The sequence below is a fragment of the Melospiza melodia genome, chromosome 6 (assembly GCF_035770615.1).
Source record: "Melospiza melodia melodia isolate bMelMel2 chromosome 6, bMelMel2.pri, whole genome shotgun sequence".
Lineage (NCBI taxonomy): Eukaryota > Metazoa > Chordata > Aves > Passeriformes > Passerellidae > Melospiza > Melospiza melodia.
The window spans coordinates 62,816,751-62,835,825 of NC_086199.1; the positions used below are offsets into that span (position 1 = coordinate 62,816,751).

Sequence of the window (19,075 nt, forward strand, 5' to 3'; positions counted from 1 at the left end):
ATTTTAGCATAACCTGGAGTACCAGTTCCAAATTTCCCAAAAGGGGAATGACTTTGATTGCCTGTATGAGTTTTCACCAAGTGTTCTTGAAAAAGCCAGCCCGCACCCCAGAATTTATTGCCACTTTTAAAAGTCGTTGTTTCCACTAGGGACAATGCATGATGCTATAAAAGAGATGTTCTCGAGCAATTGCTGCATGCTGAGAGACTGCCAGAGATGCACAAGTTCAAGATTAAACTCAATCTCACCTTCCCTCTGGTTTGTAGGGAATTAAGGCAACATCTCCATTATCCCTCACACAACACAAAGCCTTTGCTGCTGCCTCCCCATGCAGCTGAGCACAACATGCTCCATTACGCCACAGGACTCAAGAATACCAGGTGTTCTGACAAAGCAGCCATTTCTGCTCCCACCTTGGAGAAAAATCAACCAAGCTATGACTGCTATTTTTGTCACTGTGTGGTAGCTGGGCTTGGGCTCTCTCCCTTTGGCACACCTGGAAAATTCTCCTGGAGTAGGATGTGAAACACCATTTTGAACTAAAACTCGGGAGCCCTCTCTGTGTGGTTTGTGCACTCACAGCAGGGGAGGGCAAACAATGGTTTATTGCTACAGGAAGGCTCTTCATGAACAGACCAGTGTGTTAAACCCATGCCAGCTGTGGATACAGCATCTCAGGATGCCAGAAGGCAAGGCAGCAAGTTCAAAAATAGCACCTGGTAAAAGAGAAAATGATCAAATACCTAAAAACTCACCACTACAGAGATCAACATGCTCTAAACAGCAGCAGAGCAAACCCACAGCAGAGTGCACCAAGCTCCATCTGACAGCTCTGGCACCAACAGTTAATTGCACTGGGATTGGGCCTTCCCAGATTTTTCCTAAATTTCTGCCAACTACTTAATAGCACAAACTGCAGGGAATTGACTGAGTAAGGCCTGGTTTATACTTAACAAATGATCAGTAAAATGTTCGTGTTGGACAGAAGCATGCTAAACAAACAGGAAGAGCCTGTATCCCCTAAATGACAGCACAGTTCTTGGCTCTCAGCTGTACCAGTTAAACATGCATTAAGAGACATTTTTTTTTTTGAGCTGGGAAACTCATACACTAAACAGTGCTAAGAAACACTTCTTACAGAAAGGTAGTGCTGGTTTACAGGGCACCATCCAGTTATTTCAGCAAAAATAAGATAATCTTTGAACAAAGTCTTCACTCAAATGGTTTGCCTGCTACATACAGGAATGGACTACATCCCTTAATTGGCATGGATCAGTGTACTGATATTTATGGTGTTTATTCTACATGATGTTGCAGGGTTAAATACCTGAACCAACTGGTTTCAGTCAATCTACTCAAGGATTTATGTCCCATTACTGCTAGAGCTGTTCTGATGCCACTGGTTCTCCTTTCCAGATGAAAGAAAAAAAGAATTAAAAGCCTTCCAGACAAGATTCTGGAATGTGAAATGCAAACCAATGTACAACGGAGTGAGAAGCCTTTTCACCTGTGGTTCCCCTTGCCTTTCAGGGTAACTCCTACTGCTTGTCCTTCCCCAAAAAATGAGCCTCAAGCCTGATAACAGCTGAGGATCTCAGCACCTTCTACCATTCCTACATGTGGTGTAGGGACACATCTTTCTAGCTAGGGATGGTGGGTCTGCCCCAAAGCTATGGCCTCTTGGAGCCTGTCTCAAGGCTTCCAACATCTTGGCATGATAACGTTGGGCTCAGAGGCAGTGGGAGTACCGAACAGGCAGGACTTTCAGGGTCTCTGCTGGGGTAAAATGCAAAGAGGACTCTTCAACAGCCTGCTACAAATACAGAGGAAGTTCAAAAGAAACCTAGACTTTGATATATCAGGAGATCATTGAGATGAAGTATTTCAGAGAAAACACTTCAGCCAACCAACATCTTTTGATAAAACTAAGCTTTGGCCATGGAAAAGGAGAATTTACAGAAGCTTCAGTAGGGAAAGCAACACGAAGTTAAACTATTGTCAGTCTCACTCCAAGTGCAAGGACACTGCAATTACAGTGGAAACAGTCAATGCTGAACAGAAAGGGATTTTATAGGATAATTATTGAGAGAAGCTTCACAGGTGGATGAGGGCTAGAATGCTGTGCGCATTCAGATGTCTCATCTCCAGGAGCAGTTACTTCCCATTGAGGCATTATGGTTATAATCAACTGAAATGAAAAGTAAAAAGCACTCCTTAAGTTCAGCTAGCTCTGGCCTGGGCTCATGAGGGACATTTACTGCTGCATGACCAAGCCAGTACACAAGAGTGGTAGACTGTCTATGCCTATGTGTTTGCACACACAAGGCTGTGGGTAGAACATTTTGGGTACAATAGAGGTTTGAGCCAGACTGCTGTAAAAGGCCAATTATTTTAATAGCTTGCCCAAATGCCTCAATTGATCATACTAACTTTAGAAAGCAAAAGGCACTATGCACACTTGACAGGTTTGTTCCTCTGACAGGTACATCATGTGCTCGTGATTCCCGTTTGATTTCCTTCCTTAAGAATGCCTCTAACTGTGTTCCTTGTATGTGTGGTGGAAAGTGGAGGCGGAGAGTCATTCTCTGAAGGAAAACATAATTACCCAACTTCTTTAAATGCTCAAACAGATGACAAGTGAACAGGCTTTCAATAGTCCCCAGCAGCTCCAGTTTAAAACAAAACACTCTCCATTATACATTCAGTAACAGATCCCTAATCCCAAACTCCCTCTAGCAGGAGGGAGCCGGGGGGGGGAAAAAAGTCCCTTTCATTTTGCCCGTATTTTTCATATTGCAAGGTGCTTTTTTATCTCATTGAACTCAGAAGAGAGACTTGCAGACAGGATGCTGTGCTGTGCTAACTGGGTTGCTACTAGAATATGAACAAGGGTCACAGACACAGGGGCTAAGCCTGCATTTGTGCGCTCCTGGTCTTTGATGGCTGCCAATCATTCCTGCAGTTTGCTCAGTGCCTATGCATGTCACACACTTCTAATCTGCTCTCTTTCAGGGCTAAAAGCTGGCAATCATGTGGTAATGCTCCAGGTTAAAGATAAACCACAATGAGGATGAGAGTGTATAAGCGTGAATATACTCATTTATACATTGAAACCTACATGTTCAACAGCAAGTGAAAATATGAGCAAGTACATGTTTGGGGAGATTTAATTTCCTTTATCCTTTCATCTTTTTTTTTTTTTTTTTTTGCCACAAGTACAAGGTCCTCTGGGTTATTTTCTTCTCACAGCAATATGCCAGGCAATTAGAAGAATAATAGATGAGTGTCAGCAAGTTAGCACAGTGCTCCTGAATCAAGAAGTCCTGGAAAGTTTGATGAATTCTTTAAAATATTTTTCTTGGTACTTCTTTTTAATAAATGGAGATAATTTCCCTCCCGTTTGCTATTTTTAATATAACCACCTTCAAAATCTCATATCCAATATCCTAGAGTACTTTAAATGTATTTCACTGAGGATATCCCATGCCCTTGTCTCTTTATTCATTTGTACACAATGCTAGAGGTACTCAGTGGGATTCAGCAACAGCTTAACACCATTTCCACTGCAATCAATAGCAAAACTCCTAAATACTGCAGCTGGGGAACAATTAGGCCAGTATTGAATACATCAGAAAAAATATTGATTTGGTGGAATTGAGGTTTGGTGTTGGTGAGTTTGGCTTTGTTAGTGTCAGGGAGACTGCCCTTGTTGTGATCAAAGCTGAACTTGAACCAACTTCAGTCCACTTCTGCTTCAGATTTAACTTCTCCCTGATGCTGTTCTGATGTTCTGGTAATGATTTCTGTAGACCAGCCTGCAGACAGCAGTTGAGGACAGCTAGGTCACCCAATATCACCCAAAAGTTTGAAAATAAGGTATTCCAAGTAGAAGCTGCTGTTCTCAAGTATTGCCTTTTTAAATTCATTTGGGGGAACGTAAATTTCTGCTTCTACAGACAACTTGCACAAGGGCATCTCTTTATGCCCCAGACAGAAATATGGGACTTCTCACAGATTTCAAGTGTGTGATTGAAATTCCCAGCTCCATGGATTGTCAAGCCAGAGAGGCTTTTGCATTGATCTGATCACAGCTAATGCATAGCATGGATCAGGAAACCAACTACACCTCCTGCTTCAAGTCCAGCATCTGGAGTTAAACTTGGATTTTAGGATCTTGGATTTTAGGAAAAAACACTGCAGTGCAAGATGAAGTTTGACTTTCAGAAGAAAAACTCACTAGAGCTTTGGGGGGCTCGTTCCAATTAGAAACTTCATCCAGTGGTCAAATAGGCCTAGTATTTCTACATGTAATCTACCTACAGCTTGCAACTTAGTTTCCAATCAGCTTTTTATACCCAAGATTGTAATATCCTCTGTTATCACATGCCTATCCTCTTTATCAGTATTTACAGACTCCAATTAAGCTATGTGTTAGCCTTCTCTTTAATAAACTAAGTCCCCTGAGTCTTATAAAGCACAACCTCTGATTGTTTTCTTACTCTCTCAGATACTTTCTAAATTGGGCCCAATTTCTAAACTTTTTTCCTTGAAGAACAGGCATCTTAACCAGACAGGGTGCATTTCAGCAGTTTTTGCAACAAACAGTGACAGCTACTACATGACTTTCTGTAGCAAAAGAGGGAAAACAGAAGAAAGGAAGAAGTCACAGAATGGAAGGGAATGAAGAATGAATGGCTTAAAAAGAGACAACTGAAAGAAAATGGAGAGGGAAGCAAAGACTCTAAAGTAGGATGAGGTAGCAGAGAAATAAACATTGAAGTAGAAGCTCAGGAAGAAGTAAGAGATGATGAACAGATCAGGCAAAGCAGCAGTTATTTACAAGTATGCTTCCATAAGTTATCCTGTCAGTTCCAAGAGGAAGTGACACTCGATTCTCCTACCTATCCTTCCACTCAACCATTCCAGGCAATCCAATAGTGATTGCTGCAAGACCTTTTGTGGTTAAGAACACAGAATTATGTGCAGAATTTTTTGGAAGCAGAGCTCATTAGTCTCCCCAAAACTCACCACCTGATACAACTGAGCTCCACAGCAGTGGGACTGCTTTTTTCCCCATCTCCACAGCAGTGGGAGTGCTTCCCTACCCTGGAAATACCTGCCTTGCTTCAAGGCCAGCACTGGAGGACTCAGAAGAAACAAAAGGCACACTGACACAAAGCACACATATGGAGCTCTGGGCTCCAGTCATCAGGCCTGGGACATCTGTGGCTTTCTGAGGATGCCTGCATGTTCAAGTAATTAGACCAAGGCCAGCTGTCCCCTTCTAATTCTTCACCCTTTATGCTCCCATTGCTTCTACTACCAATTTCTGTCCAAACAATGATTTGTCTGATGGATCACCAATGAGTAGGTTTTTTGTTGTTGTTTATTCTTTTGGAAGGCTGGAATGGAAGAGAACTGGTGAGACAATAAAGAGGAGTAAGGACTCTTCTGAGTATATCCCATGAGACACCTCAGTGTTTTCAAATGAGCTTTTGCCATACCAGAGGAAAGATTTGCTTTAACCTTTATATTCTGAAGTCATAAACTCCAAATGCTTGTATTGGTACTGAAAATGCAACCATCAGTAGTGAACCTGGCTGCTCAGGAAATGTTACTGCTTTATAGACAACTCTGGAATTCTGGGCCTAATTTCCCTGTCAGTGGTCCAGATGTAATTCAAGGAAGTTAATGAACCATATTTCAATCTCAAGACACTTCCTGTAGCACACTGCTTTCTGAAATCTTTCCTGCCAATTTGTGCTAGAGCAAGCCAGAATACTGTGGGACACAGGTCTCCACATCAGTGGGGTTCCTGCTGAAGAAGCCCAGTGAAGCTTTCACCAGTTGAGGGAAGGCAGGAGCGAGAACAGAACCAACCTTTTCCCTCAACTGCGAAATTACATATGTAGCTTTGCCCCAAAGCCAGGACCCAGACAGGCCCAAGCTGGAGCTGGAGAAGGAACGCTGCTCCCCAGCCTGCATTTAGCAGTCAGGGCATGACAAAGCAAAAGGCTGTGTGTGCACGGAGCAGCCCCATCCCCTGACAGGGCAGCGAGCACTTGGATGATACATTTACTGCAGCCTGTGCTGCATTGTGCCTGCCCGTGTATCATCTCCATAGCAGCAGTTCTGCTAATTGAGACCAGCTGCTACAATTCCAAATTCTTCTCTCCAGAAATATCGATACTACAACGTTATGATTAGAAAGCACTTTACCAAATGCCTCTCAATTCTGCACAGCTCAGATGAAGAGCAGCTGCAGAGAGAAGGGACAGTTCCCTGAATATACAGAATAAAACACTGCAAAAACACTGGAGAAATGAAGGCTACAAGAAGCAAGTCAAAACAGAATAATGATGACAAAGAAAGCAGCCTGCTGTATATGCTTCTGCCTGTCACTTTAGATGTTGAAAGCACCGTGAGCAGACTTTCTCCTTATGCTCTAGGATAAATGGCCATAGCACTGCACTGTTACAGCTTCATGTGGCAGGTGTGCACGTTTGTCAGATCCAGCTTTTCTGTCCAAGGAGACATTAAAGCAAAATCCATCAATCTGGGCCTGGCTTGGAAGAGTAGCTGTGGTCCTGAATCATTTGGCTCCAGGGGCTGCTCTGCACGGCCCACTGGCAAAGAAAGTCACTGGAACTGATAAGCTGGTGGGAAGCCTTGCAAAGTAGGAATGCCACCACACCACGATGACTTGGCCACACTTTTGGCTATCTCCCTGTGGCTGCTGGCTCCACACAGCAAGCTGGATGCTTTGCAATGGTCACACTGGGATTGCCAAAAGCTGCAGCACTTTTCCCCTCCAGCCAGACTGGATTAAACTGGCTATCAGTATTCTAAATTCACATAGAAGTCTCAGGGCCTGTCTGTGACCACCAGGCACAGGGCATTCCTGAAAAGACATCTGGTTACTGAATTTATGTAAGAACTGGGCAAACCACTTCAATCCCATCTGTTATTCCAACCTCCTGAGCACAGAGAACAGAATCCTGGAAAGAGAAAAATCTCACAAAGGGTTTGAAAATGGGAACCACCATGCAATGTGCAATTTCCTCCTGAGAAAGATGCTGTACAATCTTACAGAAAACATGGCATGCTCCAGCATGTGGCTGTGTAAACAAGGGCCTAACACACCGTTTCACTACTCAGATTTCATACTACAACCGAGGTAATGCAACACAGCTAAAGCAGAGAGATCGCTTTGCTATGCTAAGTGATTTGCCTCCTACTCTGAAAATCAGCGAGGTAAATAAAGTGTTTTATATAAATACCAGACAGTTTCTCTCACCAAATAAAATGCTCAAGTTTAAAAAAAAGATTACCATTATTTTGCTGTGGAATATAGTCAGTGCTTAGTGTCCCATTCAGATTTTACCATTTATACACAGCTCTCTTACCTATTTCACATTCTAACTTTTGGTCTACATTAGAAGTCTGCTTGAATCCACAGTACTGCAGGAAAAGGAATGCATCAATGAAGTTCCAAAAAGGTAAAGTCTGAACATGTTACAATTGAGTATAAACTTTCAGAATCTTTGTCTGAAAAAAATATGAACTCACATTTTTTGTGTAACATTCACTGACTGCAAATTACACTCCATTTTCTTTCTGCTCTGAGTAAGGCTGCTATACTTACTTGTGCTGGGAAACAGCTGACACAGAAGTCCATATGGGAAACAGGAGTGTAAAGAGATGAGCTTATCTAGAGAAGCTCTGTGTGCTTATATAGGGAAGTCACCTCAATAAAGTGCTCAACACTGCATGCAAACATGTTAGCGTAATTTGCAGGTGACAGTGTGACGGAATTCTGTTGATTGCAGTGCAGTTGTGTTCCTTCCCTCAAGCTGAATTTAGCCTCTCTAGTCACCAAATCACATGAATAAACTGCTATGCATACATTTATTTTATTTTTAGGTCTCCAAGATCAATCAATGACATTCATGTGAGGAGAATCACAAGGCTAGGTAAAAAACAAAGCTCTTCTGAACACTAACAGCCATTGGGACCATTGGGACAAACACTCTGAGGGTTTCCAATGGCAGAGCTCTGTGGATTGTAAACTGAATTACAACAGCTTTAAGCAGTTGTGGACTTGGCAAATCAGTCATCACAGAGAACTCATGCAGCAGAGCAAGCAGTAGGAATATTCAAGTAACATCCACCAAATCTCTTTATACTGATATTTGTACACCTCAGCCTGCACTGTCCCATGATGACACTGTGGTAATGCTGAAAGTCAGGTGCCCAACATACACTGGCCCCAGCAGAGAAACACCATCTCTGCAGCTGACTTTTATTTTGTGCACAAAGCACAGGCATTCTCCCATTTCATTTCAGCTGCCCTCACCTCCCCCATAACTAAATTATTGTTATTATGCTCCACATAATCCTAGTACTGACAGGGATGTTTGTTATACATAATTAAAGATATTAATTTTGCATGGAACAGGAGACACAGAGCCAGGAACTTAATCTTTTTTTTAAATCTTGCATTAGAAAATTACCTTCATTAGCACCGACTCACTGAGCTTCTCTCTGTTGACAATTTTTATCGCGACCTTCTGACACGTGACACAGTGAACCCCCAACTTCACAAGCCCTGCAGGAGAAACAAAGCAAAATAGAAAGGAAGAACTGGTTAGAGGTTGAGGTTAGTTGTCAAGTGTTTTCCTTTTAGAACACCATCCAGATATTGGCAGCTTATATGCAAAAAAATTCCCATAAGTACTTCCTCTAGCCAGAAAAGGTCTTGTGAGTAAAGGAAACCGTTCAGCCCACATTGTGACCATTTGACAGCGAAGTCATCAACATCACTGATGCTCCTGCAGTTTCTGCACTAAAACTGTGGTTTTGTTGAAGCACTGTAGCCCAGCTCTCACCACTCAAAGTGTGTTCTACCAGGAAGAAGTTCTGGCAATTGAACTGCACTGGACTAAGGGCTTTTCCTGACACCTGACATCAACAAAAGCTTGGAAATCAGAAAAACTAGATGGTCAAATGTTTGGTTCTACATTTCTCTAACTTCTTCTAAAGTTTCCATGATCACAATAAAAAGACACTAAATTATGGCTTCCCTTACTGTTTTAATTTATCCTGCTGGATAAAGTTAGTACTGTGATGAATGCATTGTGGTGTGGAAGAACATCAGCTTATGCTGCTACAATTTTAAGTTCTTGTTTGTTATTACTTACTATATTCTTGTCCTCAAAAAAGATAGAGTACTGTTAACTGATTATATTGGCAAAAGGATGTTGATATCCCTGACAGGATTAGGATATCTGAACTATCATCAGAATATGGAACACCAAGACTTAAAAGAAAGAGGTAAGTAACATATATGAGCCATTATCTTCTGCAAAATTTTCATCTAAGCTTGGTGACTTACATGAAGGTACATTGAGATACCACCCACAAGTGAGTTTAAGATGGTCCCTTGAGCTCTTAACTCTACTGCCACTAAGAAAATTTGTAGCTGGAAAAGTTGTACTTCATAGGTTATTCAAGTGAGATCTTGTTTGCTTCAGGTTTTACTCTTGTCTTACATGCACATACAGCACGCCACCTGATGGGCTGGATACCATCCCAATCCACACACTACATGCCAAATTGCCATTTAGGTTAATTCAGTTGTAACTGAACTAAAAAAGAAATGGTACCCCACTGATGTCACTGAGACCTGCTGTGTTTTGCAGGGCATTTATGAATAATGACATCAAACAGTAGAAAAAAGACTAACTTAGTTCCCAGCTTCTAGGCTAGGTTGCAGTTAAGAAGCCAACCCCATCCCCTAATGCAAAGCATGAAGCCAAACACATTGTTTTATCTGGAATTTGAACACAAATTGCAGATAAAGCAATGAAACACTGAACACAGGACTTCACATGCCTTACTGAGGGGCAAATAGATTCTTGCCTTACTACAAACTGGGCCCAATTAAGTAAACTAGAGTTTCATCAGGGATTTCAGCAATCTTCTGCAGGTACCTGTCCATCATTTTTCTAAGCAGTTAATCGTAAATTCGGAATTATTTATCACTGGTTATTATGTGGAGAAATAAACTCCCAACTTGTTTCCAGTCACATCTCTTTTATGGCATGCTCAACGTTCTGGATATTTCTAGCCACATAATTTCTCAGTCTCATCTGGGTAAATGCTGACATCCTCACTTTCAGCCACGACATAAACAAGTCACAAAAATTAAGAATGCAGTGCACTGACAAATCCATTTGAAGCTGTGTACAGCAATAGTGTGTCCTCTGCCTGAAGCAGCCGAGAGCCAGAGCTGGGGCAAGATGCTGTGATGTCCAACCACACCCACTCTTCTGTCTGCATTTTTTCTATTCAAGTTGTAATGTTAACCAAAGCACTTCTGGCTCTGTGTTCACTGTTCAGAGCACCTGCAGTCTTACTTATGCTTCTTCTCTTTGGCTTTGTTGTGTGTTTGGATAGAGGCTACTTAGCACCACCCTGTTGAAAGCGTGCACTGTTTCTATCTGTGCTGATTGCTTCCTTCCTGCTTCTAGGACAAACCACAACCTTACATCACTCTTGCCGCACAATGACAGCACTTTCTACATCGCTCTTAGTTACACTTTCATATCTCAGCAGAACTTCCAAATCAGTCCTTTATATCTAGACTCCCAAGATCTGTGGCAGTGTTGCACTGTACCAGTTATTTTCAGAGGTCAATAAGGGTGAGAAACAACTACTCTCTAACTGGTTCTCCACTAGTGATACACCAGACTTCTTATATCTCACACTTCAGGGTTTGATTTCAAATCTTGTTGCTCCCAAATCAAGACATCTGACTGAATGTGGCCGATTTCTAAACTATTTTTCTTTTGTCCTCTCTGAAGCACCCTGTCATTGAGCCCTAGAAGGGTTTAACCATGAACTTCTGGGACACAGTCATGCTGCATATGGTATCTTCACGGTGTCCTCTGTCCTTGTAGCTATCAACCTAGCACAGAAACTCAAAAATTAAGATTAAACTATTCTGTTTACTCCAATAAAAGGTTAACCAACTGTGAGAAGACAGCAAACACTTTGCAAAAATAAAACTGTTACTGAATTACACTGATTTTATATTGAATTAATTTCATTGACCTCAAGAAGTCATTCTTGATTTCTGCTATGGTATCAAAGGATAGAATGAGAAAACATATGTGAGATATAATGCATCTTTCCTCTTCTCCTGATTTGCATTTAAAAAAGAAAAAAAAGAAATGCACTGTCATTGCTGTCTGTTTTGTGGAGATAGAAATTTTAGACAACCCTCTGAACAGCCCAAGACAGCACTTGTCACTGTACTAAATTCACTGAATGTAATTTTAGGATAAAAAATAAAATATGTCGCTATGCCTCGCTTTCTCTCTTCTCTCCTGGCCACCTCCTTTTGACATTTGCACGTCAGCCTAAGCAGAAAAAAAGGAAAAAAAAAATCCCTCTTAGTAAGTCCATCTATAGGATAACTCTCCTGCTACTATGAAGAAAGCCTCATTGAGCTGAGGCAGGAAGGGTCTGTCCTCAGGACTTCTGTTTCTGTCCTGTAATTTCAGTCAATTGTGGAACTACACAATTGAGATGAAATATCTCAAATGTGGAATTGAGATCCTGTGGGCTTCTTATTCTTAAGAAGCCCTTTCACTGACACAGAGAACACAAACCATTCAATATGTATTATTTATCTACATAATAATAGAGCTTAGAGAAAAGCAACTATGTGAATAAATTCCTAGGCTGCAACTGAAATAATGGAAGTGGCAGAAATTCTGCTTGGAAACAACTGCCCAAAGTGTGCTTACAGAGTTGTGGAAGAGGTGGTGCATCTTCCATTTTTTCCTCTTCTGTATATGCAGCTGTTAATGAGCACTTCAAAACTATATAAATCCCCCTCCAAATACAGAGGTGTCAATAAGTTAGGTACTTATTTGTAAAGCTTATCTACACAGTCAGGCCAGCACAGGTGTGTGTGTCTTCTGCAAAGGAAACAAACACAGCTGCTGCAAGGATATTTTGCACTGGCTTGGCTTACAGCAAGTCTGCCAGGCAACAATCGGATCTTGAACTTGTCTGCTTCATGAGTAATTAACCCCTCAAATGCAGGCAAGTAACCTTTCTGACTGCTAAAGTTAACTCTGGTCTGTCCTGACAGAAAATATAAGATGCTGTGGCAATCAACTGCTTGAAGTTTCCCTCACCACCCACACAGCTGTCACACACTCACTGCTTCAGGCACACCTCAGATCTCCATCTATGGGTCATTCCTGGGGTCTCTGGACACTGACATCCTGGGGCTTTAAAATCAGTTGTTGCATCCAATGAACTGCAAACATTGGGCTGCTTTTGATCTTAGCCACTGAACTGCATCAGAACCAGCCCTATAATTGCAGGCTGGGGAGTAAAGGAGAAAACATGAACACACTGGAAAGCAAGGGATTGTGTAAGTTAACACTGTCTTTTCATCAGAATTAAAAGCCACAGTTTGGAAACCAACAACCATGAGAAACCCCAGATGACACAAAGATGCCACTGAAGGAAGAAGAGCATAGGGAAGTGTGCAGGTCTGACACAGCCCAATGCAGCAGTGACCTGCTAATAATCATGCCTGAGCATTTTTTTCCTTGCAAATTCCCACTCTGTGGATGCTTACAGATATACGGATAGTTTTTGAAAAGGACAGGAGCTTATGTGATGAGCAAGGGACAGATTTAGGTCAGCTGGGAAGGTGGAAGCACATCCTGAAGCAGTACAGAGAGAAGATTCTTCTTTTACCCAAGAAGAATGTTCTGTGGGGATGGAGAAAGGAAAGCCTCCCTCCAGCTGAGACAATATATTCACTGTGAATCCGTGACCACAGCAAGTGGCCAATATTGTATCTGGTAATCACCTTCAGGACTTTTCAGCCAAGGACAAGATTTCAGAAGAGACTCATTTACTTTTGCCTTGCATTTTGTGTAGCAGTTTTTCTCTAACAGAAACTGAATAAAGCATTAAGAGCTTGGAGCTAGTGCTATTTGATATGCACTTTACAGTTGTGTAAATAGTACATCTTTCTAAGGATCCTGTTATTACAGCTCTTCTTTGGAGAAAGAAACATTCTAGGAACAAGAAAGAATGTTTTCAGTACTATCCAAACCTGAAGTCTGCCAAAGACACCAATCTGAAATAAATTATCATTTTGAGCCAGAAAGAGAGAGTAGTAAATAATGAAACACCGCTGTTGTTTAAATACAGCACTTATGGTATATTCATTGTCAGTGATGTTCCAAGTCTTTCAGAAATGCTAAACACAAGTAACTTGTTATCCTGATTTTTAACCATGAGGCAAATAACTACTCAAAGAAATAAAGGTAGATTTGCTATATTTAACACATAGTATTTTTCCCATTGGTAAACAGAAGCCTGTTGCTTTCTTTTAAAATAAAACCAACCTAAAGAAAATTGCTGTAGTAGGAAAACTCAACACTGATTTCAGAAGATCATCTGCACACACATGTTGCTTGCTCTTCACTTCAGAGCACATTGTCAAAAACCTTAAAAAATCTGAGCAGAAAGCCCTGGCCTGGCCAGAAGTGTCTATTTTGGCTGGATGAGCAATTAAAGGGATGTCTAGAGAGAAATATCACTCCTCTTTTAACTGGAGTTAGCTAATTGCCAATTAATTCAAGTCAATGAACACTCTGCAAATGTTAATCTAGGCACTGCAAAACACAAACATTTGTGGTTTACTTCAGGGCTCATGTACTGGCAACAAACTATCTGGATTAGAAAAGGAACAAAAGTTCTAGGCTGACAAACTCCAGTACACTGTTTTTCAAAAAGCTTGATGTGTATATAGTATTGCTGCACATAAACTTTGTATATATGCTCTTTATATATAAATAATTCAATTTTTTATCCCCAGAAATTGGAGGCTGCTGTTGTAAATCTTAAAAGAATTTATGGATGTTCATTCCTGAAAACTACATGCACTAACATTTGCAACACCTGCAAACCCCAAGGATGCCAGTCCAGAAAATCAACCCTTAGAGCAAACAAAAGCATCAGTGCATGTGGGGTGGAGGACAATCCTAAAATGTAATATCCCTCCTCTTTATTCTCCACATTTATCTTCACAAACACTGCAGTTTCAATTAGGGTTAAATCAGTTCAGTTACAGTGTCTAACTCTGCTGACTGCAGTGAAGTTGCTTTAGATCTGCAACAGTGGAAAATGGATTAAAATTTGGCCCAGAGCAACATGATTTCCATTGCTGTAAAATAAGGATAATAACACTCACTCACTTACCTTGCAAGGGCTGTAGAAGGATTAACTGATTAATCCTTACAAAGAATGTTGGAAAGGGATATAAATCCTATCCAAGTTTTACATATTACAATCAGGAAAACTGCATTCTAAATACAATCTGGAAAGAAACCTCTAGATAATTTCTTATTATTAGTTTCACATCCCAATTCTTTTAGAGCACAGATTTCTGGTCTCCAACGATGCACATCTTATACTACTCTTAGTTGCACTGGAAAGAACTTTGTTACTGAGCATCCTACTTACAGAAACCAATAATTGCCCTTAATTACTCAGTCCTTTCATTGAAGAGATGTTTATTTTTCTATAGCAATGGTTATCTCTAATTATTGCATTTAAAATAAACAGAGACTTACAACAAATGACACACAAATTACATGGTATCAATTTATAATTGCATAATAGGAAAAGGAGGTATAGGAGAAATCTAGAAATCTAAAAGGATGAGGACAGAGCTACCCAGGCTGGTAATGAAATATTTTGACTGTGGACACTTCTACAGAGATAGTCTAGTGCTAAAAGGCTGTTCTGAGAGCTCATGCATTAATTGTTTTTAAACTGCACAAACTGTAATTATGGTAGGACTAAAGCCAGAGTTCAAACGCCCAGCAGGAGCATGGAAGGAGAGATTCATCAGTGCTGAGATGCACATGCCTCAGCTCAGAGCTCAGGAGAGCTGCACACTAACTTGCCACAGCCCAGATTTACTGTCCTGAGCTACGAGCACTGTCAAATGTCTGCTGGCTTGGCCAGCCAGAGGGACACACTCCTAAGCTCAGAGATTGGCGAGAACAACGCATCAGCTCAGATGTGACTGGATCCACATGCCTGATATTAGGGAACAAGAGGCACAAACACGTACAGATATATATATATATACACACACCCAGAGCAGCTCAGCAGGAGCAGTTTTTACACTGGATGCCTCAGAGATTATGGTAGGATCATCCTCCAAGCTCAGCAGGATCAAAACACACAGAACCAACATCACCTCTATCGATTTCTATCTTGGTCTCTTTCTTGCAATATTTCATAAATCAATACTTCTCAGAAAACCTTTATGGCCCCTAAATATAGCAAAGAATGTGAGTGTTGAGCCCTTTTGATGTGCCCTCTTTCCCTTCTCACCAGACACACCCGCATAACTAAAGAAGCCCCCTCAGGGAACCAGGACACAAACCTTCATTGGCACATTAATACTGCTTTTGCAAAATACCACTACTTCATCAGACAAACTCTAACAAACTCCTGAAGTCCTCTGGGATCTATCAGCAGCTTGTGATGTCTATGGGTTGAGTTCAAGTCTTTGTTCCTGTGTAAGAACGCTTGGGAGACTAAGCTTTGCTGCAAGTGCAGACTTCAGCCTCCAATGCGGCCATCTGGAAGTGTCAGGGCAGCACCCCCATCCCTGCACACAGGGAAGGAGAAGAGTGGTTTCACTGGTTTCATATTTGAAAGACAAATTAAAATACAACAGATCTTTCCACTGATACACTAGGAAAAAAAGCCCAACTCTTTTTATATGTCTGGATGGGTATTGGGAAAACTCTGCTTTCACTCACAACTTCCCTAGTCAGAAGCCAATTTTTTCCTCTTTCCAGGAGCTGTACATCCCCTTGTAAAGCTCCTCTTGTGGAATGATGAGAGCCATGTTCCCTTCAGACTTCATTAATCCTTTGTCAGGAGATGGCCAAAGACAGCCATTTTCAGGTATAGCAGGAAGCCAGCAGAAGTCTGTCTATCCTGCCCATGGTATCTTTTGGAAAACGTGTTGCTGTAATTAGGTAACATCTGGGTAATGAGCCACAACATCCCCACTTGATCCAGTGATCTATTGAGAAGCACTGATGCACTAATAAGGAGGGAACAGTGAGCATCAGAGAAAGACAGGGTGAGGAAGGAGGAGGGGAAACAGCAGATAAACTGCTCTTCACATGTACTTTTAGCTGATGCTAATCCCATTTTCTATGCTAATTTCTTACATCTCCCCTTCTTTACCACACCTTTCCATGTTCCATCAAGAAGTCCTCACAGCCTTTTGACCCTCCCATCAGCCAAGACTGTTTCAGCTAGGTTATATGTATATTAAAAATGTAATTAAAAGGGGAGGTTACCATGGCAAACCTTTATAGAGCAGACAGAGGTCATGCTCTTCACAAGATTAGGCTCACCACAGAACACTTCATCTACCCAGCTCAGTGCTGATACAGCTTACTCTGCCCCCTGACATCTCTTAATCACCCCCTGACAGATTCCTAACAGGATTTTCACTGAGTGCTGATATGCTGCCCTTCAGTAAGGGCTCAAGAAGTGATTGGATTAACCACACTTGCACCCATGCCTTGGACAAGGGGCCAAACAGCAAGCCACAAGCTCAGGCAGCCCCCAGGAATTCCAGAAGGGCTTGCTGGCAGCAGTGGGCTATGGCCCATACACAGGCAGAGGAGAGATGCATTGGACAGCCACAGCATATGTTATTCTACAGACACTGGTATTCTTCCAAGGACAAATTGCTCTGTATCCTGTGGAACTAACAGAGGCTGACCACTTGCAGTTCCACACTCTGAATTTCATTTCATTATCCACCACAAAACTCTGGATCCTCCTCCAGTCCCAACTCATCACATCTATGGACATCCTACTTCACTTCCACTCTCCTCCAGTGTCCTGACATCTGCAATTCCTTCCCACACCTCTATCTCCACTGAATCTAGTTCCTTATGCTTCCGGCAGTAATGCCCTCCATAGTTTTAGCCATTTGTCCTGCAGTTCACCTGCCAGCTGCACAATTTCCTTCTGTGTACCATATTATCTCCTTTCTCCTGTGTAAAAGACAACAGATGCCACGGCCAGTCCAGATCTGTGAGCACATGGTCACTGTAAGAAGTGTAGGAAATACCACAATTTCTTAATTATACTGAGTATGAGAAACTCCAAGCCACTGGTTTAGGACAATGGGAAGAACGACCATCTGCAAACTGAATTCTGATTTACAAACAGGAAAGTCACAGCAAAAGAGAAAAATAAAATGTAAGAAAAATGAGATTATTATAATTTTAATGAATAGAAACAGGCATATTTTTAAAAAGCCAATTTGAACAAACTTTAAGAAGTATTGCCTTTAATTTGAGAATAATGGCTAAGGTCACAGCATGGAGCTGAAAGGATTTATTGACTCCTACACCAAGAAGAACAGGAGCTGTCTGCTCATGTAGTACAAAGTACACTACAGCTGGTTCACTATGTTCCCCACAAAGAGAGGAAAGCAGGGCATCATATTCAAAACATAAAAAGGCCCAAGCACCTCATTAATTTTAGGTATGAGAAACAATGCAATGCCTACAGAGCACGATCAGCTGTGCTTCCACAATAAAAAGAAAGAAAATAAAATGAATTTAATTTCCTCGCAAAAGGAAGGTGGTTAGATAAACTGGAACATTACAGCCCACCTTCTGACACCCAGTTTCATCACATGGAATTCATACCACAGGGTCTGAAGCTAAGTATGTCCTGAAATATGACATCAATTTCAAACTCAGGCAGGAGCCAGTGATTATAAAAGGATGAGACCTGTGCTGTCAAAACACCTCTTTGTGTCATACTTCTCCTCCAGGATTTCTATGCAACAACTCCAGCCTGGGCTTCTGGAAGATCTCACAGTGAATTTTTCTCTTCTGGAATGATTCCATGGGTCTGATCTAAAGCCTTCTGAAGTCAATGCAAAGGCTCATCTATTTCAGGAAATTGCAGATCAGTTTCTTCAGCAGCAGCTTAGACCTGTAAAAACCTGGCTTATTCTAATAGGTGTTGCTGCAGACAATGACACTGAAGTGCTACAGGTTTGGCTGTAGAAGACTTTATTCCAGAACCAGCTGTTCTCAAGTGTTACCAAACTGTACAACTCCCTGTATGTGTTAACTATCACTCAGGTAGAACAAATCTGCAGGCACAGTTATTGTTTAATCTTCATAAACTTTTACTGCACCACCTCCATACACAGGAAAGAGTTCTGCTTTTAATCACACTGGTGTTTTCTTAGTATCAGAATAAAATGCTTAAATTAGACTTCCTACAAACACTACTTCAAGGCCAGAGCCTTGAAGTAGTGTTTGTAATAATAAAGAAAAGAGTAGATGAACTTTCTAGAAGTCAATCTAGAGTCTCATGCCCTGTGCTTTTTTCTCTGATTGCTTTCTATTGTATTAATGATTTTATTTCTTGGCCCCACACATTTATCACAAAGCATTAGAAGACTTCAGGAGGTTCAATCAGAAGATTCACTGTAAGAAGAAGGACAATTTTTAAGCCTGGACAAGTACATAGAAATAAACAAACAAACAATAAGCAGCTTGTCCCTACAGGCTACAAACCTCAGCAAAAGTTAAAATATCATCCCTCAAAAACAACACTCCCACGTGAGGACCCAGTTTTCCCCACGTGCACGTTACTGTGACCCCATTGGCTTCCCTGGAATTGTTCCCAGCTCCCTGTGACCGAGAACAGGCACAGCAGCCCTGCCAGCCTCTCCAAGGAGGTGACACAACACAGCACAGGCTACAAACAGTGGCCACAGAGGAGCTCAGTGTTGACTCAGAGTCACTCACGCTCAGAAGAGAAGGCAGCTCAGAAATAATTGAGAGTGCTGTGCCTGTTCAGTGTCCCAGCATACACAGGGGATGAACGTGCTAAAATAACACAATACTGCTCAGCAATAATGGCATTAGACAAATCATGTATCGCTTCCTGAAAAGCCTCTGGC

General features: G+C 41.5%; 1 protein-coding gene across 15 annotated transcripts in view; it reads right to left on the bottom strand.

Moving 5' to 3' along the window:
* The window catches only part of BRSK2 (BR serine/threonine kinase 2), a 304,191-nt gene that overhangs the window by 144,269 nt on the left and 140,847 nt on the right, over positions 1-19,075 (bottom strand). For all 15 annotated transcript variants that reach the window (XM_063158677.1, XM_063158673.1, XM_063158676.1 and 12 more), the window contains exon 2: positions 8,514-8,608. In XM_063158677.1, coding sequence (XP_063014747.1) covers positions 8,514-8,608 — 95 coding nt within the window. The remainder of the gene's footprint in view (positions 1-8,513; positions 8,609-19,075) is intronic.